A 24,820-nucleotide genomic window follows, 5' to 3' on the forward strand; every position below is an offset into this window, starting at 1 on the left:
AGGCAAAGGATTAAGTCAATTAACATCACTTTCCAAAGATGTTTAAGAGACAGAGGATTAACACAATTTTGTATTCACCCCTTAACACATTTAAAATTCCAAAGAACTTGCAGCAATACCATTCATTCATAGGACAATGACAATGAAAATAAAGTCATAGTATCTTAATTATTTATATATGACTTTTTATCATCATAAAAGTCTTGAAAACGATTAATGTCTATGTTCATAAGACGTGACATGTTTTCCACTGATCATAAGATCATAAATATCTGATCTTATGTTTTCATGAAAGTTATCAATGAAATTGTTCATTTAAAATATACATTCCTGAGTATGAGATAGAGAGAATATAAATGGTATAGAGGGAAAAGAGATTGTAGAATGTAGAACTTACCGATGGTTAATATGAAAAAGTTACCTTCGTATTATTATTATTAGTAGTCTTTATCTCCGAGCTATTTAAAGGCTTGCGTTGGACGTCACTCTCTGTGTCTCGAGCTGTCAACGAGCAGCCTTTTGATGGAAATCTCAAAACCCCCAAAAAAAGAGAACGGAGAAGAAAAAGAGAGAAAGAGAGGAAGAGAGGGTGCCGAAGAAGCCGAAGAAAACCCTAATTTTGATCGCTTAATCGTGAGACTTACAGATTGGGAGGAGGCGGAGGAGGAAGAGGGGTAGGGAAAGAACCCTACCTTTTTGTCCTTTTCTTCTTTGTCCGGTGATTGGAAGAGAGGAGTGGGATAAGTGATCTTGGAGTTTCTGGTTCGTTCGTGGCGTGTTGACAAGCTACGGCGCACCAATCGCCCGCCTCCATGGCCAAGCGGGTATATCAAGCTTGGAAAGGAAAGAATGTGAGATTTTGGGATTTCTTTCTTTTCCTGTCACTTCCTTTTGTTCTAAACAGTTAATTGTTTGATTATTTTAGTGATGTGATGCTTTTTCTGTGGACTTGGAAGCTTGGGTTCGTGGGGGTTTTGTTTTGTTTTGGTGGATTGAAGGTATTGGTGTTGGGTTTTAGTCGATTTGGAGGTTTTCGTGGGTTGCGATTCTCAAAAGGGAGTCTTTGTGGTGCTGGGCACCTACATTTAGGTATTTGTGCACTATGCCGTGGACTTGCCTATGGATGTTTACTTTGAAATAAGAAAACTCCGTTTTCTTGGTGCATTAATTTGTACCGATGTTTGGCATTAGCGCGGTTGATTGATGAGCTCTATGAGTGACTGGTAGTTTCATTGATGAGCTCTATGGGTTTTCTATGAGTGACAAAGTAACTACATTTATAAATTGATGGCTTCTTATTTCATTCAGACACCATTGTCAACTTTCATATCTGTATTATTATGTATTCATCATCTGTCTGTCTAAACTTTGATATGGCGTTTTCTGCTGTCGTGTTTTCATGCCATAAGAAGTTATAGAAAAACATAATGGCTTCTTCTTAGATTTAATTGTTTTATAAACCTGGGTTACTTTGTTATATTCTTAACAGGTAGTCCTTTTAATGATTTAAGATAAGATGTAACCTGTGAAGTAACTATAATATGAAAATGTAGTTTGGTTGCATACTTGCATATTCTAAGAGTTCATGCTATTACCCGACGTATATTAACTTTTGCATTAATCTTCTGCAGAAGTTTTTGTTAGGAGGGAGGTTAATATTTGGACCTGATGCCAGGTCACTGTTTATAACAGTCTCACTCATCGTTGTTCCTGTAGTGATCTTTTGTGTATTTGTTGCAAGAAATCTTCTCCACAAGTTTCCTGCCTACAATTCAGGATGTGCTGTTCTGATAGTTGCTATTGCCTTTACAATCCATGTAAGTGCACTGCCCGTAGATACTTCTTTGAAGGTTCTTTCAAACTTATGAAGCATGACTTTTTATGGAAAATTGCCTAACTGAATTTGAGCTATCTTTGATACTTGAAATTTCATTTTTTTATATCCATATCAAAGAATTAAGTTGTGCTTTCTTATGAAAAAGAAGGTCAATCATCATCCTCCTTTTTTTCTATTGGAAGTGATTTCTCATGCAGCATCTCCACAGGATGAGGCTTGTTATATGTTGATCTTACTTTTCATGATTTAAGAATTTTTGTGAAGGGCATGACAACGACAAATAGATATTAGCATTGGTTGTATTCTATATTTAGACTTTAGACATCTAAGTCCAAACCTTTCTAACAGAGAAAATATAATTGTTGTATGCAATTTCTAGTTTATATATTTTTGTCATCCATCTTCATTGGCTGGAGTATTCTGAGTTCAAAAGGTGCTTTTTTCAATTACTTTTGAGCAGTTCTTTGTTGTTCAGTTGCTTTTCTGTTTTATTTATGAGTTGTACTGTCAAGAAAAAGTACAGTATCCTTTCAGGAGCACATAAAACACATATATGGACTGTTCTCGCATTCATGTATGGTTTTGTTTGTTAGTTGTCAGATATACAAGGGCACATATATGATATTTTCTTGTTTTTATTCAATAACTTCTGGTGACAGTATTTATATACTAGAACTAGAAAGACCCACCTTTTGAGATTCATCTTCATGATCCTTCCTGATGTATAGCTCTGTCAAATGTGATGATGGTTTTCAATTTGATAAAAATAATTACTAAATAACATGGAGTTCTAATGCAGCTTGCTTATATGGTTTCTTTCGCCACATTACTATTCGGACAAAAATTTTGTAGCTTTGAGTTACATGAACTCACTGGTTTCTTTTTAGGTACTGGTACTGTTACTGATGACGTCAACTCGAGATCCAGGGATTGTACCCCGTGCTTCACATCCACCAGAGGAAGAATTTTCTTATGATACTCGTACCGAAATTGGTGGGAGGCATACACCCAGTCTAACATTTCCACGCATCAAAGAAGTGATGGTAAATGGAATGCTTGTGAAAGTGAAATATTGTGATACTTGCATGATCTATCGGCCTCCTCGCTGCTCTCATTGTTCCATATGCAATAATTGTGTGGAACGATTTGATCATCATTGCCCTTGGGTTGGGCAATGCATCGGACAGGTTTGTTTCTCGATTTTTTTTCCTACAACTTAATTCTTAGTTACTAAACACTGTTGATTCTTATGCATTGTTCTTCTTCTTTGTCTAAGCAAATACGTTATGAGCTCATCCAACTAGTTCAAGGAATTATTATTAGTGATAAGAGATTAAGATTATACTCCTGATATTTATATTTATTGTTAAGGGGAAAAAAAGGGGGGGGAAGGGTGAACCTTTGTACATTGGTGAGGTTGCTCTTTTGCGACCTGAGTGATGATGGTTCGAGTCAACGAAATAAGCTCTCTATATGTAGAGCAAGGATGTGTATATTGACCCTTCCCAGACCCTGCGTTGGCGGGAGTTTTGTGCATCGGGTATTTCCTTGAAAAAGAGAAAAAGGCTAATGAGTGTATAGTTGATTTCATGAATTGCAAAAACTCTCTTCGTTCTGGCTTTACTGTTAGTTTGTGCCTTGTCTTCCGTCATATATGGCTTTATCAAAAAAGAAAAAAAATTGTAAATTTTAGAGAAGTAAATTCTAAAAATGCATTTATGTTTTTGAAATATGCTAATATTTTGAAATATGCTTATAGTTGTAACAGCACATGATAATTTAATCATAAAATGACAAAAATAGCCGTCATTGGAGTTGAGTTATTTTTCCAACACTAAATTTTTTTCTCACTGTTTCCATCTGCTTAATTTTCTGATATGCTTTTTGCATTTCCTCAAATCCTCATTGTACATGCTCCCCTATATAAATGACATTGTGAAAGTTTATAAGCTTCTAGTCTTAAATGGTAGTTCACTATTTTGTGACAATTAAATCCTAAATTTTTGCTAGAGGATGGATGAAAGTGCTAATTTCAGGCCATGATTGAAGTTTCCAGTTAGGTTCAATGTTATTTCCTGTCCAGTTCTTTAGCAAGCAGAGTGTAGCAATTATTTTTCTGCAACTACACAAGCTTAGGGTCCTACAAGCACGCAAGCGGACTTAATCTTTTCCATCACTACACCCCTATCTAACCCATACATTGATTTGCTGGAGGCCTAATATATGATAATCTTTCTTCTCTATGAACGATCTTGTTGAACAAGAAAAACCCTTAATATCTGAAGCACGAGAAGAAATAAATTAGTTTAGGATATCAAGAGATGCAATACCTAAAATTCGCATGTCATAAACTAAATGTCATGTATCTTTGTTAATAAATAAAAGGTTTTCTGTGTGTTTCTATAAGTTAATATCGGTTCACTTTAATGAAATTTCCTACCAACTTGAAAGGGACTTGGCATCATAATAATATGTTGAACAAATCTCATTTTCACTTAAATTGAGTTCATAATGAAAAATGCTCATTTTTCATTCTTGCTTCCATTTTCACAACTTTCTTTGAATATGTGCCTACTAGTTGTATTAGTAAGATGATCCATCTTCAATTTGGAATTTGTTGGTGTGTTGGAAATTTGTTGATATTTATCATTAACAAAAAACAAAGGGGATTATCTTGGGTAGTATCTGTGACACCCCGATTTAATCCACATCAAAGGTGAACAAAGATTTTGACCGACTTATAAAGACTTGATAGGTGTATTACCTTTTTACTAGGGCTTAAGCATTTTGGGCTAAAGGTCTAATAACTTGTGAGTAAGGTATTCCATCAGGCATGATTGTGACAATTGGAATGAGAGCCGATCTATTCGAATATGGTGAGAGGCTCGAGCTATTCATTGGCCAAGCTCTTAAACATGTTCAGATGTGGAGTCATCATTGGGTTAAGATCTTGCGTGCACCATGCTAGGGTTTGATTTTAGATTATGTTGGGCATTAACGATCATAACAATATCAATTGGACAATGGAAATTGGATGGTTAGGTTAACTTATCGTTAGAAATAAAAAAGGGCGTACCCAGTGCATGAGGTTCCCGCTAATGCAGCCTTAACTTTAAATATTTTAAAGAGATTGTTTCCATGACTCGAATCCTAATCTCCCATGTCACAAAGAAGCAACCTTGCCGTTGTATTGTCGAATCCTGATCTCCCAAGTCAACTTATCTTTAGAAATAAAATTGTAATTCATACTTTACTAATATATTCGTATGCTGCCACTTTGGAGTAGATATTGAGAGAAAGATCGTGTTTTAGTAGGATTCCATATCCCATGCATCATTTTCCTCCCTCCAAGTTTCCTATGGTTCCTTTTGACTTGTTTCCTGGTTTTGCATCAACTAGGTGCAAAGAGTGAGACAAATGACACTGAGGCCATTGTGCAACAGGGGTTCGACATTGTTATCATGAGTTAAAAACCTTATGAACAACTTAACATCGTTGAGGAAAACGTAAAATTACAATTGAAAAGCAGAGTTGTGTTTTGAAAGGCAATGAAAGAGGTAGTGAAATGGCTGAACTAGTGGAGACAAAAGGAAAAGTAGAATGAGCCAATTGTTGATCTGCAGATCTTCGATACCTCCGAACCACTTGACACTTTGACAGATTAAAACAAACCATCCTGTCACCCTAGTTTGCCGAGAGCCCTTATATATATACATATATGTACATATAAGTATATATACATATATGTATATGTATATATACATATATGTATATGTATATATACATATATTTATGTATATATATACTGTTTTGAAGCTATGCAATTTCCATTGACACCTTCATCTGGCCTTCCTCTTGATACTTTCTCTTCTCTTGGTATCTTTCTTTCATTGTTAAGGTAGTCTTGCTTTATCTTGTGAGGTAACTCCTACATTACATTTTCCGAGAACTTCTGATTTTGGTTGTGGATGCTGTACTTTGACATTTTTCTCTAATGTTTGTTATAATATTCATGTTAAAGTTTGTGTGCTATTGTAGATGTTATCTTTGAATTTGTTTATGCTATTGATGCTTTTTATTTACCTCTGTTATATCCAAGTAGTTTAACATGTGTGCTTATCTTATTGATTCATCTCTGTGCAGCGCAACTACCGCTACTTTTTCTTATTTGTTTCTTCCTCAACTCTTCTATGCATATATGTATTTGCAATGTGTGCATTGTACATCAAGTTTCTCATGGATGGGGATTATCCTACTGTATGGAAGGCAATGAAGAAATCTCCTGCATCAGTGGTACTAATGATATATTGCTTTGTTGCCCTCTGGTTTGTTGGTGGTCTTACTGGATTCCATTTATACCTGATTGGCACTAACCAGGTAAGGTGTTTTGTTCATGTCATCTTATACATTACTTTTAACTGTCAACTTTAGTTACTTGCTTATATTTGTTCACAATTGCAGAAACGATGTGCTTAATATTATTTAAGATGTTTCCAGTATGTTTCCTTTAATCGTGTTATTTTTTAAAATTTTGCTAATTAAGACAAAACAAATGGTTGAATGATGTCTCCCTTCTTGTTGACATTTGGAATATGTTTTTGAGGTTTGCATGCATGCTTAGTCATCCTTTCTTCTGAATTGACCCATTTGCTTGGCCAACGTCAGCTGTTTTATTTGACAGAGCTAGTTCTATTTTTCTTTCCATTACTGATTGTATTATTGAATAAACATGATGTATGCTTTTGTTGGAGAAATGGTCATAATTAAAATCTAAAAGGTAGAAGGTTATTTTCTTTTTTAGTCAAATGAGATGCATAACATGGTAGACTTACAAAAGGAAGTTTCTTTGAATTGATTGCATTCTGATAATTTTTCCTCAGTTGGCTTTCCTTTTGAACTCTATCATTATTAGGAGAACTCTATGCTCTTCTGCAGACAACCTATGAAAACTTCCGGTACAGAGGTGACAACAGGGTTAGTGCTTATAACAGAGGTTTTTTGAACAACTTCATAGATGTACTCTGCACAGAGATTAAACCTTCTAGAATAAATTTGAGAGCCTATGTACAAGATGAAACTGCAAGGCCACCCCCGGCTAGCCGCACGAGGGATGTGGAAGAAGAACCAGCCAGTAGTCCCCGTGTAAAAGTTGAAGATGACCTTGAAATCGGTGGGGATCTCTTGAAAATCTCCCGGCGTCGCAACTATGAAGAGGTCGATGAGGAGATGGGTGGTAGAAACAGCAACGAGTTGCACGGGGCCCTCTCGGAGTCTGAGCTAATGGTGGGTTCCGATACACAGGTTCCTGTCATCAGGAGCGATGTGAAGAACTCAAGCTGGGGTAGGAGAAGCGGGAGCTGGGATCTCTCTCCAGGAGTTCTCGCTGCAAGCTCCTCAGCGACCGAGGGTGATATGCCGTCGCAGAAGTCCACTCGGTAGTAAAGCAACTCATCAGTCTGCATCCTTTCAGGGTAAAATGAGCGAAATATGAGCCGGTAAACATAGACACAAGGCATCTGCAATCTGCATTTATCGTCTTGCAGGTTAATGAAGCTTCATTCCTTGTTGCCTGATGTGTCTCTATTTGGAATTCGCAAGTCATTTGCCGTCTTTCTGTTCATTTCATTGTGTTATATTCTGATTATTTTGAGTTTGTCAGAATTCTTTCTGTAACCAACTGCTTCAGGATGTGCAGAATGTTAGATATTGATTTCTCCTCTTCCCCACTTCTATTGTATCATTCCTGGCAACTTGAAGACCTCTGTTTTCGCAGTGGGAAAGTTACAGCTCCATGGGATCATCAAACAGAAATGATAACATACCAAGCTTTCTTTTTGTTTCATGGTAACATATTGGACTATGTAGCCTGTGACATGAACAGGGAACAGCTGGAGCATCATTCAAATGGATAGAAGAGTGTTCCGGGGCCAATGTCGAGAAGTTGTTGAGATTAGTGCTGATGTCAGATTGACGGTCGTGATTTTTCCTTCAGCAGAAATGGGCTATGTAGCAACCATCAAATAAGATTACTAAGGCAAAAGGGGGCAGCCCGACGAGGAATATTCTCGACGGAATCCCCGTATCTCATTGATTCATTATATAAATGTATATATATATTTTTTATATAAAAGATAAATCATAAAACTAGAAATTTGAGTCCAAGATCTTTATGGAAATCACATAGGACATGATCCATTGGCATATAATACAATACTATGTTTATCTGTATAATTTTTAGTATAATATATATTTATCTATTATTAAGATACAGCGTATTCCTATTGTCCTTAACATATGAAGTGTCTGATAATGAATCTTAAAAGGTTATTAATGTAAATTATAGTTTTAATTATCATTTAATTTGCTAATGAAGATTAACTCTGGTGACAAATAGATAAGCTTTGGGTTATTAAGGATACATAAAAGACAAAATTACATGTGTATATATATACATATTTATATAATTATGAAGTTAAGTGTGTTTTTATGTTTGTAGCTCTAAGTTTAACTTCAATATGTATTATATATAATTAATAATATAATGTATTTATGTCTTAATTATTAATATTTTTTCTTTCAGCAAAAAAAGCTTCAATATGTATTATAGATCTAATTTAGTTTATTATATTATAAGATATTATTTAATTACTATGATAAAAATGATTTATATATCTCCACACATGTATTTTATGTTTCTCCACAATCAAAGGGTGGCGACCTGTATGCATTTGATGCAGGTTCGTGATAGTTACTCAAAAGACCAATCCACGTTCTGCCATATTGCCTTCCACCCGTTCGACGAAATACCGCCATCTCCGAGGGCGTCGCCACCGGCCTGCCCGACCAACTCACCGTCGCCATGACCGCCAGTTGAGCCGACTACGCCTAGGTACCTTTGTGCTGTCATGAAAGCTTGAATCTTTGGCCTCTTCCCTTGTTGCTTGCCGCCATACTTGTGCTGTCTTATTATAAGTTTAAGCTTCTTCGTATAATGGTATCATGAAAACTAGGAGAAGCCATGAATTGGATCTTGGTTGGCCGCATTTTCTAGATGAAGTTACTGGTCATAGCCAAATACTTATCACTATATGTACGATGAACTTCGTTACACAGTTTCTAGCTACAGAGAAAACGGCGCATTTGGGGCTGATGGCAAATTGAAGCAAACTGTTTGTCTTAAACCAGAATTGGATACTTCTATTTTTGCATCGGCATATATTACTTAAGTGATTCTGCAAGATGCTCATTATACTCTTGGTTGTTCCGCCTCAATGAGGCTCCTAGGTTAGCCGATTGTGAGCCTGATGAGTTCGAGAAGCTCTGCACAAAGTGTGAGGGAGAGGTAAGTTTGTGTTTTGGGATCTAATATTTTTAGGTTGTTTGTTTCAGTTTTATTTAGGGTCATTGTCCCTTTATTATCTCCTGGACGAACTCAAGAATGTTTTTGCAGCACAGGACTCTTAAATTTGTGCTTGTGATCTGAAATTGTGAGATGTTGTTTTCGGTTTTATTAGTGATTTTATTCCCTATAATTTTCTTTGAGGCAAGGCTGAGAAGGTTGTTGCATCATAAAACCTCCTGTTTGAAGTCTTGATTTCTCAATGTAAATGGGATAACATGTATGCCATTCAAGATACCAATTGGGCATTATCATACTCTATGAGTTCTGGTAAGGAGAGTTCACAATGGATAATGTATTTGGCGTTGGTATGCATCTATCGGATACTTGCAACGGAAAAAAGCAATTAATAGAAGCTCAGAATTAGCAAGTGTACAAGTTCTGCACTGAAATTATTCGAATAGTCCAGTAAGGAAGGTTTGTGCCCTTTTGGTTTTTAACCCTCTGGAGAATGATGTATTAGACATTAGGTTCTAATATCTAGTTTAACTCATAGCATACAGGTGTGTGCATGTTCATGTATTTTCTTGCCTCCATGCAGATATTTTATGCATTTGTTTATTTCATTTTGGAATAATTAAGCACATAATAAAGGGTTGCCTTACTAGTCTAAGTTGATGTGTCGGCCGACAATCGGCATGACACGTGCCACCCATACCAGTGTACTGTGTCGGCACAAAGGTGCATGTTGACAACACAAAAAATTAGCCAAAAAACCATCCGAAATTACATGAAAAATGAAAAAAACTTAGATTAGGGTTTTTAATTTAGAATTAAATGTAAATTTAGTATAATTTCATCAAAAATATTTTTTATTAGGAAAGAATACTGAAACATATCTTTTTCAAGCTTTGAGGAGTAGCTTTGTAGTATGTTCTAAACTATCCTTCCATTGATATTGAATTATCTGTAAAGAAATAATTTGAATGGTTAGATAACAAGTTAAACTTTAAGATTCAAATGAATCAAGTAATAAATGGATTGAATGATGGATATACTTGGTTCTACCATAAAAAATAATAACGAGACTTCACGATCGGTGGATTGAGGTCCTCAATTTTATGTATGCGTACATCAATATGCTATGTTTCTCAAACTCAATCCTGAAATTGATCTCATGATATAGCATACCGACACACCATATGCCATTGGTGCATCAATATGGTGATGGTTGTAGTTTGATCGTCGAGAACTATGCATGCTCGTGACGACTCCTAAGGCAAGTATGATTGTGGCATGTATTGATGCGGAGGTTAGCGAATGCCAAAACTTTTAGTTTTGCCACTAATCTACTACTCCGTATCATAAGATCGATCACCATACTACTATTTAGAGAGGAATGACCAATTATCATCGTACTGCTGTTGGCTATAAGATTCTCCATAATACGATGGCTAGGAATACGATAAATTATGCTTTGTGTCTATATCGTGTAATATTTATCGTATCTGCTTCAAATCATCCACTGCCTTTTCCTTCCCTTTTCGTGTATAAACCTGACCAGTACTTTATCGAGCTTCATGATCTGAAATTTAGTGACATATGTAAAATACAACTCCTCAGTCCATGCGCCACCCACAAACTATGTAGACGGGGCCATTGATCCCCTGACGTCATCGCCATCATCGATCGAGGCATTGTTGTCCACGTTGTTACCGTGTCTACAGACTGAGCAGGTTGTTAATTGCGATTGAGATTATGTCTCATCGCTCGACTTGATTCTTTCTAACGGTGCGGTTGATATTACTACCTTCCCTTTTGCCTTTGCACGTTGAGCGGACGACTACGATTGTTGGTATCTTTGATTTCTCAAGTAGTCTAACCTCGATGTTGTCCAACTCCTTTCTTCACATTCTGATCGAGGAGGATCTTCCTCTTGCTAGGGATGTGCTTCCCTTCTTCTATTTCCTCAGTGATGAAATACAAAGGATGTTGAGGATCTCCCGCCTCATCAAGTAAAGGATCCTCTTGGTTCTCTGCTACTTCAACCCATTCTAACATCAACTGTGAATCTTAATTGTAATATTCAAGGTTGATGGGATCAATCTCTGGTTCTTTGTCTAGCTCGGTGATATATACCAGTTTCTCTAGTCATCTATACGATAGTCTATTTGCGAACTTTTGTGTGAATCAGTATAAATCTTGACCAGTTATGTTCGCAGCCACTCGATGTCGTCATCTACGAAAGTATATAGATAACAATCTTTCTTAAATTTAGTGTGGACCCTCCAAATTATAGCCACCACTTGACTATATATATATATATATATATATATATATATATATAAGACTTTTATTAGCATAACAAATAATTAATATCAAATTTAGTTTATAATCAATATGTGTGTAACTTTCCCTTACTAGGATCCATATTGTAATGACACGATACAACTACACTATCAAAGAATAAATCAATTATTTCCCAAAATAGTCAACTCTCGATAATAACATCGGCTGTATTGACACTATTTAGCATGAGTCGATTTATAACATTTTTTAGTACTGCCGATAAATATGATCGCATTATAAGATTATGCCAAAATTAAATTATCATATTTAGATAATACGTTGCAAGACAAATGATTTCGTTAGTAAGATTTTTTCAAATATTAAAAGACTATATTATAAATTACTCTGAATATGAATTTATCAACATTATGGATATCTTTGTCCATATAAGCTTTGGTCCTGCGGTCGATAATATGTAAATGTTGATCAGCCTTAAATCATCTACAAATATTTTCTTGGTCTCCTCTCTTACTATAAGTAGCATATGTTTAAAACCATTAGTCACAGTATTTAAAAACTTAATTAAAATACAATTAAATCTCTTCTACCATCACAAACGTGAAATCACCATAATATGCATTAAAAACAAAAATTTCACCTAATATGTGTCTAGTTTCAATTAAATCAACATTAACACGCAAATCATAGCATTAAATGTCTTAGTTACTCCCTAACTAACTCTATTCTACGGTCATAAATGTGCCAAACAACAACATTTAGAACCATAGCATTAAAAGCCTTAATTACTCCCTAACTAACTCTATTCTACTATCATAAATATGCCAAACAACATTTAGAACATATAATAGATTTCAACATCTTATAAATCAACAAAATTCTAAAAATTAATTACATTCTTGTCATTAGAGTGTTCTTCCTCTAACTTAGGTGTTAATCGTCCCAAAGTAGCCTCCCAAACTTGATATAATCCACAAATTACAGCTTTATTGAGTTTAAGAGAGTGCAAATAGGAGAATGAGAGAAATATGTGAGTGAGAAAGAAATTGAGAGAGTAAGAGAATTTGATAGAGTAAAAGGCAATGAAAGAGGGGAAGAAAAGGGCTTAAAAACCTTAGGTGTTAATCGTCCCAAATTAGCCTCCCAAACTTGATATAATCCATAAATTATAACTTTATTGAGTTTAAGAGAGTGCAAATAGGAGAATGAGAGAAATATGTGAGTGAGAAAGAAATTGAGAGAGTAAGAGAATTTGATAGAGTAAAAGGCAATGAAAGAGGGGAAGAAAAGGGCTTAAAAACCTTATCTTCTTATTCAAATGGTCAAATGGACCATTTGAAATCCACAATTCATAGCCCATCATTGGTAACAGTCGAATTTCGATCGTTCCGCCTGATACAGACCTCGTATAATCCGATAAAGGGTCCCCTATTATGAACCGCCTGATTCAGGGCAATCCATGTGCTAGTTCCTTGTCGGACCGATATGTGTCGCCTGTATCGTACCATTTTGAGTGGCACGGTGAACCTTGTATAATATTACCAATGTTGGTCCTTAAGTCTAGATAAACAAAATGGAGGTTGTGTTTGGTTATTGACAACATAAAATTTTGTCAAATCTCGTGAGCAATTATAAGGTACATGGAATTGCTATCCAAGTTACTTCATTTTAAGAATTTTGTCGAGGTCAATTGTTGGGAAGAAACCTGATAATGCGGAATAATTCTTTTCCCTCTTTGTGTATCAAAATAGGTTCCTCATCAAAATACCAACTTGATATCAAAATGCTAATATCAATCAGCACAGCATAAACAATAGAGCAATAAATCAATCACACAGTGAGACCAAATCTTTTTAACGTGGAAAACCCAATGTGGGAAAAACCACGGGACCGTAGTCCACTTCAAACTTCCACTATCAATAATAATAATAACAGGTTTACAGTAGGTCTTCTCTAGAATAACTAGAGGATCAGAATAACATCAAGATCATAGATCTTGGCTCAAGGATAGCATATCTTCATCACGTAGGATGGATCTCCTCAAAAGAGAATTCTGGGACTCACAGAGTGGATATCGCAGGAAAGTACCTTAGAGAGGGTAAACTGCAGATCAACACCGTTAAGATTGTAGAGTTTGCTGCAAGGATTCTTCACATAAAATTTGGGCTGAAACTGACAATGTTTGGCCACAGATCGTCAAGCAAAGAAACTCAAAAACCTAATCTTTCTCTCTCCTCTTTCCTCTGCACGTCGCAGGCTGCACGCTGCAATCTCACTGTGCGCACACACACACACCCTGCACGCTGCCCAATTTTGCCCTTTCTCTCTTAATTACTGATTTAGGCTCAATAGGCCCAATTGTCCAAGCCCACATATGGGCTGGACCCAACAATTCTCCCCCTCCAGCTCATATGATAGGCTGTACCAAGCCCGCTCTTCGCCTATATGCTTCAAGCTTCTCCTTAGGCAAAGACTTTGTCAACATATCTGAACCATTATCACTGGTATGCACCTTTTCCAACTGTAATTCTTTCATCTCAAGCACATCACGAATCCAGTGATATCTCACATCAATATGCTTGGATCTAGAATGGTATGTTGAATTCTTGGAGAGGTGAATAGCGCTCTGCCTGTCACAGTAAACAGTATATCCTTCCTGTTTCAAGCCCAATTCCTGTAGAAAATTTTTCATCCATAAAGCTTCCTTGCAGGCTTCAGTAACTGCTATGTATTCTGTTTCTGTGGTTGATAGAGCAACACACTTCTGTAACTTAGACTGCCAAGAGACTGCTCCTCCTGCAAATGTCATAAAGAATCCCGAAGTGGACTTCCTGGAATTAGTATCACCTGCCATGTCTGCATCTGTGTACCCTTCTAACACAGGTTCATCATCACCAAAACATAAACACAACCTGGAAGTACCTCTTAGATATCTTAATATCCATTTCACTGCTGCCCAATGTTCCTTTCCAGGATTTGAGAGAAATCGGCTAACAACTCCAACTGCATGAGCTATATCTGGCCTAGTACAAACCATAGCATACATCAAACTGCCTACTGCAGATGAGTAAGGCACTCTGGATATTTCTTCTTTTTCTTTCTCACTTGTAGGACATTGTTTTGAACTCAGCTTGAAATGACCTGCAAGTGGAGAACAAACTGCTTTGGCTTTACTCATGTTGAATCTTTCAAGAACCTTTTCAATGTAAGTCTCCTGAGATAGTCAAATCTTCCTTTTCTTCCTATCACGAAGAATCTTCATGCCAAGTATTTGTCTCACCGATCCTAAGTCTTTCGTGGCAAAAGACTTATTTAGCTCTCTTTTAAGCTTTTTAATTTTTCCAACATCATGGCCAACAATCAACATATCATCAACATATAGCAGTAAAATAATAAAATCATCATCTGAAAATTTCTTCATAAACACACAATGATCAGATGTGGTTTTATCATACCCTTGGCTCATCATAAAGGAATCAAACTTTTTGTACCACTGTCTAGGTGTCTGTTTGAGTCCATATAAGCTTTTCCTAAGCTTACATACCAGATTTTCTTTTCTCTTGACTTTGAAACCTTCTGGTTGCTCCATGTAAATTTCTTCTTCTAAGTCACCATGAAGAAATGTTGTTTTTACATCAAGTTGCTCAACTTCTAAATTCAAGCGGGCAGCCAAACCAAGAACAACTCGGATAGAGGACATTTTCACAACCGGAGAAAATATTTCTTCAAAGTCAATACCTTTCTTCTGACTGAATCCTTTCACAACTAGTCGTGCCTTGTATCGTTGTTGTGAGCTATTGTTTTCAGTCTTCAATTTATAAACCCACTTATTCTTGAGAGCTTTCTTCTCTTTCGGCAACTTTACCAAGTCATAGGTGTGGTTCTCAAGCAAGGATCTCATCTCTTCTTGCATGGCTTTAGCCCACTCACTCTTATTCTCATGTAGAATAGCTTCTTGGTAAGTTTCTGGCTCTCCCCCGTCAGTAAGCATAACATACTCATGTGGAGGATATCTGGTAAAGGGTTGTCGCTCTCTAGTGGATCTTCTCAATGGAATCTCAACTGATGGTGGAGGTGCTTGTTCAGTTGGTTCAGCATCATCAACTGTAGGTGTATCATCACTAGTATTCTCACCATAATTTTCTTGTTCATCTCCCCCATGATCATCATGAACTACAGGTGAAGGAACTGGACCCAAACTTCAAGGAATATAAACAGAGGTTTCTGGCTTCTCAACATTACCACCATTATCAAACAATTGGTCTTCAAGAAACACAACATCTCTGCTTCTAATAATCTTCTTCTTCACTGGATCCCATAATCTGTGCCCAAACTCTTCATGACCATATCCCAAGAAGATACATGCTTTTGCCTTATTATCAAGTTTGGACCTCTCATCTTTGGGAATATGAACAAATGCTTTACACCCAAAGACTCTCAAATGATTATAAGATATATCTTTTCCTCTCCATACTCTATCTGGAACATCACCTTGCAGAGGAACTGATGGAGAAAGATTTATCAGGTCAACTGTAGTTCTCAGAGCCTCCCCCCAAAATGACTTTGGTAACTTGGCGTGGAAAAGCATACACCTAATCCTTTCTTCAATGGTTCTGTTCATCCTTTCTGCCACATCGTTCTGCTGAGGAGTTTTAGGAACTGTTTTCTCAAGCTTGATACCATGGAACCTGCAATAATTCTCAAAAGGACCCCTGTACTCGCCACCATTATCTGATCGAACACACTTTAGCTTTCTGCCAGTTTCTCTTTCAACATTGACATGAAACTCCTTGAAAGCATCGAGTACCTGGTCTTTAGATTTCAAAGCAAAAGCCCAAACTTTTCTAGAATGGTCATCAATAAAAGTAACAAAATAAAGAGCACCTCCAAGAGTTCTAGTTTGCATAGTACAAACATCAGTATGAACTAAATCAATAACATCAGATCTTCTAGATGATGGATATGTCTGAAATGCAACTCTATGTGTTTTTCCAGTTAAGCAATGATCACAAGATTTAAGAGATGTACCTTGCAACTCTCGTAAGAACTGCTTTCTAGCAAGAGTTTGAAGTCCCTTCTCGCTGATATGTCCAAGCCTCTTATGCCAAAGATCTATACTTTCACCTTTTCGAATTGCATTAATATCTCCTTTGTGTAGCTTAGCTTCCATGACATAAAAAGAGTTAATCTTCTTTCCTTTTGTCACAATTAGAGAACCTTTAGTGAGTTTCCATTTACTTTCACCAAAATAATGTGCAAAGCCCTCATCATCAAGTCTACCTGTAGATATCAAGTTAAGACGAATATCTGGAACATGCCTTACATCTTTGAGTATCAATTTGCTCCCAATACTGGTCTTTAAGCAAATATCTCCAATACCCATAATCTTAGATGTACCATTGTTTCCCATTCTGACATTACCAAAATCACCAGCACTGTAAGATCTAAAGAAATCACCATGAGAAGTAACATGAAATGAAGCACCAGAGTCAATTACCCAATTACTGTCCTGAGCTACAAGGCTAACACAACCTTCATCACAGACAATAGTGATATTACCTTCAGCAGCAACTGTATTGATCTCTTTCTCATTTTTCTTCATTTCATTCTGTTCTCGCTTTCAAAACCTACACTCTTTCTTCATGTGACCTGGCCTATTACAGTAAAAACATTTGATATCTCTTCTAGACTTGGATCTTCCTCTATAACCATATGGATTTCTGCTATGACTTCTTCCACGTCTTTCTTGTTTTTCAGTAACAAATGCACCAGAAGAAGATTCACCCTGTTCTTTCCTTCTTGCATCTTCATTTAGCAAACTGTCTTTAACCATATCTATGGTTAGAGTCCCCTCTGGCGTGGAGTTACAAATAGTCACCACATACGTTTCCCAACTTTCTAGTAAAGAGCTGAGAAGTAATAATCCCTGCATCTCATCATCTATATTCATTTTCATAGCAACCAACTTGTTTGCAAGACTCTGAAATAGGCTTATGTGCTCAACAATGTTACCACCATCTTTATACTTCAAATTTACAAGCCTTTTGAGGAGAGAAATTCTATTTCCCACTGTCTTTTTCGCAAAGAGGTTTTCTAACCTTTGCCAAACAACATCAGCTCTGGTTTCATCTGAAATATGCTCATGTAAATTTATATCCATCCATCTTCTAATATAGGCAATAGCTTTTCTATGTTGAACTTCCCATTCTTCATCGTCCATAATAGAAGGTTTATCTTTAACCTTGATAGGCTTATACAAATCTTTGCAATAGAGCAAATCTTTCATCAGACTCCTCCAAGTGGAATAATTTGATGAGTTCAATTTAATCATACTATCTGACTGCTCCATTTCAATCACACAAGAAAACTAGCACCAAACAACCTAATGCTCTGATACCACTTGTTGGGAAGAAACCTGATAATGCGGAATAATTCTTTTCCCTCTTTGTGTATCAAAATAGGTTCCTCATCAAAATACCAACTTGATATCAAAATGCTAATATCAATCAGCACAGCATAAACAATAGAGCAATAAATCAATCACACAGTAAGACCAAATCTTTTTAACGTGGAAAACCCAATGTGGGAAAACCACGGGACCGTAGTCCACCTTAAACTTTCACTATCAATAATAATAATAACAGATTTACAGTAGGTCTTCTCTAGAATAACTAGAGGATTAGAATAACATCAAGATCATAGATCTTGGCTCAAGGATAGCATATCTTCATCACGTAGGATGGATCTCCTCAAAAGAGAATTCTCGATCTCACAAAGTAGATATCGCAGGAAAGTACCTTAGAGAGGGTAAACTGCAGATCAACACCGTTAGGATTGTAGAGTTTGCTGCAAGGATTCTTCACATAAAATTTGGGTCGAAACTGACAACGTTTGGCCACATATCGTCAAGCAGAAAAACTCAGAAACTTAATCTTTCTCTCTCTATTTCTCTCTCCTCTTTCCTCTGCACGCCGCAGGCTGCACGCTGCAATCTCACTGTGCGCACACACACACCCTGCACGCTGCCCAATTTTACCCTTTCTTTCTTAATTACTGATTTGGGCTCAATAGGCCCAATTGTCCAAGCCGGGCTGGACCCAACATCAATTGCATACTTCTTTTTGTTTTTACTTTTTTTGACCCTTCTCATGTTCCATTATGCGTACCACAAATAATTTAATTTTGATCAGGAATTTCTCAATCTAACATGGAATGTAACTCCCTCTGATTGATGGCATTGGCCTTTTTAAGGAAGATGACATCAATGAATGGATTGAAATAATTCTCTTCTTGATGCTTCCATTCATAATGCATCAACTTAGATTCTCAGCAACAATGGGTCTTCTAAGCCATACACATGATATTTACAGTTGCAGAATTTTAGGCCATGCTTTGAATTAATCAGAATGATCCGAATTGCCATTTGGAAAAGCATTGGTTTTCCTATATTGTGATTTGTGACACTTGGTTTTCAGGTGGAGGACTCGTTGTGAACAAAATTCTCTTGCATGGCTTGACTGAGATGGGTCTTCGATCGTCTGCCCAGAATAATGTGATACGTTATGAAGATGGTTCTCCATATCAATGAAAAGCAATTTACAATTTAGGTTCCAGAAAGAAACTTGCATTCTTAATATGTAGGATCTTTTTCTTGGATTCATATATTACATTTCAAAATTCTAATGTTAGAACCATCAGAAGATTCAAAGGACCCTCGTTGACATGGCAGTTGCAGATGCTATATGGATATTAGAGACGGTCTTAATATTCATGTGGACCAATCCAATTCTGGGAAACTGATATCATTACATTTATATTTTCGGTCTCAGGTGTATCAGCTTTATGCTTCATCTTATTAGCATTAGCTTGTCTCTGACTGAAGTTTACAGTTTTTCCTGCTCTAACTATTAGAACATTTGGTGCATAATATTTCAACTTTTGGTTGTGAAGGATCTCAAAACTGGGATGTCTTATTTCCTTGCTGCTGTTGATGTAATCTTCACTATCACACCTTTTTCTGACTTTAGTTTACTGATAAAGCAAACAACAATTTGCCTTGGATTCCCAAATCTTCACTGACATTGTTTTTGCTGGTTATGAAATGCAGAAAACTAAGCAAGTGGAGAATGATGATGATTTGAAGGCCAGAGTTGATCTGATTGTTTGTTCTTTGGAAACCTGCAACGACTGGCATACATAAGACTGTTGGTTTATGGTGGAAGTCAAATTAAATGGCTCCCGATGAAGTATCATGAAGCTTTTGTGGCCTTTTATAAGGCTATATCTGATGGAAGGCACAAGCCTTCGTATATGATAGTATCTGTCCATCTACTGCATCTACCTTATCGTTGTATCAGCCTTGTCATTGCCCGAGACGCCAAGGCATAGATGATGTTGAATTTTTTTGCATTATTGACCTCATCATGCTTTGCCATCTTACCAGTGGAAATATTTACGTCAAAAGTGGTCCAATCTATTCTAATTGGAACGTTGACCCTTTATGTTGCTCTCAAGACCATGTCGTCTCCACTCTCAAGTGTTTTACCTGTAGCAAGATTGAATAAACCTTTGATATTTCCTGCAAAATTGACTTTATGTATGTCTGAATGTGACTTTCTGGTGCTGTAAAACGATCAAGCGCATTCCTCGTTGACGATTTCGTGTTCCTGTATTTTCTTTCCCTTTTGTTTTAAATGCTATGGTATTTTTTGTTTCACAAAACATGTGCATATAATGATCTAATTAGGCTTCTTAGATTCTTCAGCTCCAAAATCAACTTGTGGTGGCCTCTTCAGTTACCTAATTCACCAAGTTGTTTCCATATCAGTGTCACCGGAAACTGTGGTATTACTGATTAAGATCAACATGCTTGCAAAATCACTAGCGTTTTCATCTCTGATTTAATTTCCCTGAATCTGTGATGTAATATCGATGCAATATTTCGTCATAAAACTGTGTCTCGTATCAGCTTCCAGTGGCAGATCACTGACTCGTTTGGGTAAAGCTAAAGCCTATTTCATCAACTCAGCACTGCATTTTTTATGGTCCGAACTTTTGGAACATAGAGCGGAAAGAACAGTTGACTTCAAAAGATTAGGTTATCAGCAGTTCCTAATTAGTCTCATTCTCATCATGTTTTACTACGATAAAGATCAACACATCATGTCACCGACAAGCACAATATACTTTTAAAAATTACTCGAATCAGGCGTGGTTTGGTATCGGTCGTCGTCGTTGGACTTCAAAAAACGGCTCCAGTTGCAATATTACTTTATCTCGCATTAGTTGACTCCCGTGACGACGTTGACTGCTTTGGATTCTGGAAGCTCAGCGCCGCCACCTCGAAGTCTTCGAAGCGGACAAGCGTTGACTTCGGCGGTGCAGTTTTTCACCGTGTCGTGCAGGGTGATGGTGGAGGAATCCATCCCCACCCAGTTGCAGTTCTTGAAGCTGACTTTAGGTCTCCACCTTGCCAAAAGCATTATGAGATCCTTCAAATGGCGATGCAGGATTCATTGTATTTGACTTTAGATACTTCAAGTTTGACCTGGACGAGATCAATCGAAGTTCGACTACCAGCATTTTAGAGTTGCGGACTTCACCTACTCCATGAAATGCTGAGAGATTGAAGAGACTTTGTTCTCATTTTATGAGGATGAAAGACCAGGAGGAGCTGCGGCTGCTGCTGCTTCCCGTTCACAGCTTTAGAATTTGACCGGGCGACTTTCGGAAGGATGATGTTGACTTTGACCTTTTCAGCTCATCAAGTCACGGCATCTGCCCCAGCAACACACGGTAGTCTGATCTCTTGCCTCGTCATTGAAGCCGCTAAAAACAAGGGAATCAAAGTCATCCTGATCCGTGAGTCAAACAAGCTCATCGATTTTACTGGTTTCAGCTTGAAGGCCGCCGCCATGATTCCAAGTTCTCGAGCTTAGCCTAAACCTACATTAGAATTATTCTTTACACGAGTAGACCCTCCTACTTCATGACATTTCCTTTCACTGTTAACTATGAATCATATATGTATTTTGTTGATGCATATTTACCTCATGACTTTGCAAATTAGGCCATCACTATGTTATTCTTAGTTAGGTAAGCGACGAAGAAAGGATTCGAGATCAGCACATTATAATATATGTTAAAGACTTTGTTGCATATTTTGTGATTTAAATTATATGAATATCGGATCGATCCAACCCACGTAAATCTAAAAATATATATATAAATTGTGTTCAGAGAAATATCAAATAGTAAATGTAAACATAACAAGTTGTTCGAGTTTGGGTAAATATTGCAAGAAAGTCACAACTCAAGTCACAACAGGTTGACATGGCCACCGTAATAAATCACGAAGGTTCGTGACTTATGTTGTGACATCGAGAATTTATCTTAAATGAAAAAGTAAAGAAAAATGTTATAAAAATGTTTATGCAAGCAACAAAATTTCTACGAGTAAAATAGAATCCGTAAACCCTTACAATGTGTTCAAAGGTCACCTTCTAAATAAATATTATTATTCCCCAAATATCATTCTACTACGAATGTTTTAGAAGAAGAAGATGGACTCATCAACACCGTCACAAGAGTTCGGTACGGGAAACACTTTTCTTTATGAATAATCCAAAGGGTTGCCCAACCTTCACTAACTCTCTCTCTCTCTCTCTCTCTCTCTCTCTCTCTCATACACACACACACTCTCTCTCTCTCTCTCTCTCTCTCTCTCTTTGGTGAAAGTGGAATTGGAGGTGGAAGAGTTCAAGTATCAACATGAGAGGAACGTGGACAAAATACTTGGCATCGAACACACGGAAAAGAAACGAAGGCGGCATAATGGCCTCACACGATGTGTCTTTATCAAACCGAGTAGAGTCTTCTTTCTCGCTTGATGTGGTTTAGTACACATCATTCGGGGGAGGTGGTCAAGTCATTATGTATTGGTAGTCAAAAGCAACTCTCTGCGTTTGTTTTCATGTTTATTTCTTTTAGCTTTATCTTCCTCCCAACTTTTCGATGCGTTTAATGGCACCAAAAAAGACATTTCAAGTGGACTGAATGACTCATAGATTAGACGCTACTATTTAGGTGGACTGAGTCACTCATGAAAATGATCGAGATGTGACGCCACCCTAAGTAATCCATTGCATTTTATTAGATTTTTAGGATGATATTTTCTTAATAATAATAAAAAAATATTTAGTAAATTTAATCTATACTTTTTGCCTCTTATTTCCTATCTATCTCTGGTTTATATTACCATCGAATAAAATTATAAAACATCTTTATCGATATCTCATCTTTTATTGTTTTAAGAAGCATACTAATAAGGATCTTTATTATTATTTTTTATTATATATTAAGTAAAATACTAACTTGAGTATGTTCTTGGATTCAACATGTTAATACTATTAAACTATGCTTCAATATCTTTTTTCGGTATGAGCATAAAAGATTAATTTGATCTAATCATCCACCTCGCACTAAGAATTCGGATTATATAGTTTTCTTTTAATTCTCTATATAAACATGATATGTGATACCTCTATAATAGGTGGCTTAAAAGTGACATTACTACAAAAGTTTCTTTCAACCATAATTAGGTCACTCGCTCCATCAAAAAAAGAGCTCGCTTCGTGATCCGCATTGTTATTCCAATTCCTAATGTGCCAAAATATAATAACATTCATTCGGATGAAATGTGATAGATTAAATTTAAAGTCTTATTCCGACAAAAGAAAAAGAATAAAATGTGATACACGACGAGGGCGGCGTGACAAGCGGACGGACAGAAACGTGACACGTAGCGATCACCAACGCTTCCGATGCCTTCATGGTCATGATTTGACAACACCGATGGGAACTCCGAAGGCTACGTGAACGAGCGAGATGCGTCGAGATTCTCCTCGTGATTCGTGCAACCTCAATCGGAGTTGATCTCCTCCGTAGGTCATGGAGTTACTTACGTTGTGCTTCGAATCGTATCCCACATTTCAATCATGCCAAACATAAACGACACCCACATTTGGCCGAACAGTGCACCAAATTTCTTATAAGATGGTCTCTTTCCGACTTAGGTCGACATGTACATCACCTAACCATGGTTTTGGTGGATTACAACCCTTTCCTTTCATGTGGAATATTTTTAGGACCTATACATATATATAATATACCACTTTAAATAATATCCCTTCATATTTTAGGAGGCTTCACATGTACTATTAATATTTATTTAAAAGATTTGATCGATGATAGCAAGATTTTGAAATCGAATCCCATCTTCATCCCTTGTCTCTTTTTAATAAAAAAAAATACTTAAAAAATTATATTATTTTTAGCACATAAGAGTTTTTCAAGATATTAATATAAAAATAAGTTTGAGATAATAACTGAGTTGTACTATGGAAAGAACATTATTATGCAAGCTTTTACAATTTATATGAATACATATGCTTAGCTTACATGTAAGTAAATAAATCAAAAATCACTAACATTCAGGTAGATTTATATAAAATAATTTAGAGGAATATGTGTTCATATTTTAAGATCCTTCATCTATATGGTCAATAATTAGTTAGAAAATTTGACTATTGATAGCAAAATCTCGGGGTCAAATCTTATCTTAAATTCTTACTCTTATTTTTTAAAAATACTTATTTAAAAAAATATACAATAACATCCTAGTGATCATTAGCTCATTATACATCATCATCATCATATTTATATATATTCTTTTTGCTTGATGCACATCATGGAGCTCCACTTTCCGACAAGTTTCCATGTAGTTAATTGGTGGACATGTGTCAAGTGCTTGTAAGCTAAGAACAAAAAGATGGGCATAAGAAAAAAGTAGATCCATTTTCAATCCTTTTGGAAGGAAAACATGGGAGATTGTAAGGAGAGAAAGAGGATGAGTCTACTGAATGCCAAGAAAGATGCTCAACCAAATCCACCTAATTTTCACAAGTGAATTGGTGGGACCTCTTTGCCCCCTTAATAAAGTATATATAATGTATGATACCTTCATACTTTTTTCTTTTTTTTAGTTCATATTTATATAATATTGATTTTCATACATGATAGTTTATATATTTCTAATGACCTTCATATACGAATGTTTAAAGGGCGATACGAAAAAATTATAATAAATCAAAAATAAATATTTTTTTCCTTAAACTTAGATAACTTGATAGGATATTAATTAGAAATATATTAAGTTTGATGTCTAATGGATTCCATTCACACTTCTTTCTATTCAAAAAATTAGTTATCGAGACAAAAAAAAAGAAAGGGTTTCCGTATTTAGACGATAATTTTTTTTATGCTCAAGTCAAATGATA

General features: G+C 36.3%; 1 protein-coding gene and 1 long non-coding RNA gene across 4 annotated transcripts; both read left to right on the forward strand.

Moving 5' to 3' along the window:
• Positions 1–495: 495 nt before the first annotated feature.
• Positions 496–7,563, forward strand: LOC103979105 (protein S-acyltransferase 8). Of its 2 annotated transcripts, XR_010495334.1 has the most exons (6): positions 496–851; positions 1,632–1,817; positions 2,725–3,024; positions 5,981–6,214; positions 6,773–7,332; positions 7,381–7,563. XR_010495334.1 is itself a non-coding variant. In XM_009395142.3 (5 exons), the coding sequence occupies exons 1-5, from the start codon at positions 813–815 to the stop codon at positions 7,274–7,276; spliced, it is 1,263 nt and encodes a 420-aa protein (XP_009393417.1). In that variant the 5' UTR covers positions 496–812; the 3' UTR covers positions 7,277–7,563. The 2 variants fall into 2 exon arrangements, 1 of the variants encoding a protein (XP_009393417.1); XM_009395142.3 differs by having other exon boundaries at positions 6,773–7,563.
• A 987-nt stretch (positions 7,564–8,550) lies between these two features.
• LOC135633459 (uncharacterized) lies at positions 8,551–19,426 on the forward strand. 2 transcript variants are annotated; one of them, XR_010495011.1, is made up of 3 exons: positions 8,551–8,726; positions 8,848–9,179; positions 18,959–19,426. It is a non-coding gene; the product is annotated as an uncharacterized LOC135633459 (long non-coding RNA). The 2 variants fall into 2 exon arrangements; XR_010495012.1 differs by having other exon boundaries at positions 8,951–9,179.
• The last annotated feature ends 5,394 nt before the right edge of the window (positions 19,427–24,820 follow it).

Source organism: Musa acuminata, chromosome BXJ3-3 (genome assembly GCF_036884655.1).
Source record: "Musa acuminata AAA Group cultivar baxijiao chromosome BXJ3-3, Cavendish_Baxijiao_AAA, whole genome shotgun sequence".
NCBI classification, from domain to species: Eukaryota; Viridiplantae; Streptophyta; class Magnoliopsida; order Zingiberales; family Musaceae; genus Musa; species Musa acuminata.

What these genes read in the sequence shown, in the direction of transcription:
- LOC103979105 (XM_009395142.3), top strand. Translation starts at nt 813, where the DNA reads ATGGCCAAGCGGGTATATCAAGCTTGGAAAGGAAAGAAT. An exon ending in CTATTGCCTTTACAATCCAT is followed by an intron (nt 1,818 to 2,724) that starts GTAAGTGCACTG and finishes GTTTCTTTTTAG; the next exon opens with GTACTGGTACTGTTACTGAT. An exon ending in TTGGGCAATGCATCGGACAG is followed by an intron (nt 3,025 to 5,980) that starts GTTTGTTTCTCG and finishes ATCTCTGTGCAG; the next exon opens with CGCAACTACCGCTACTTTTT.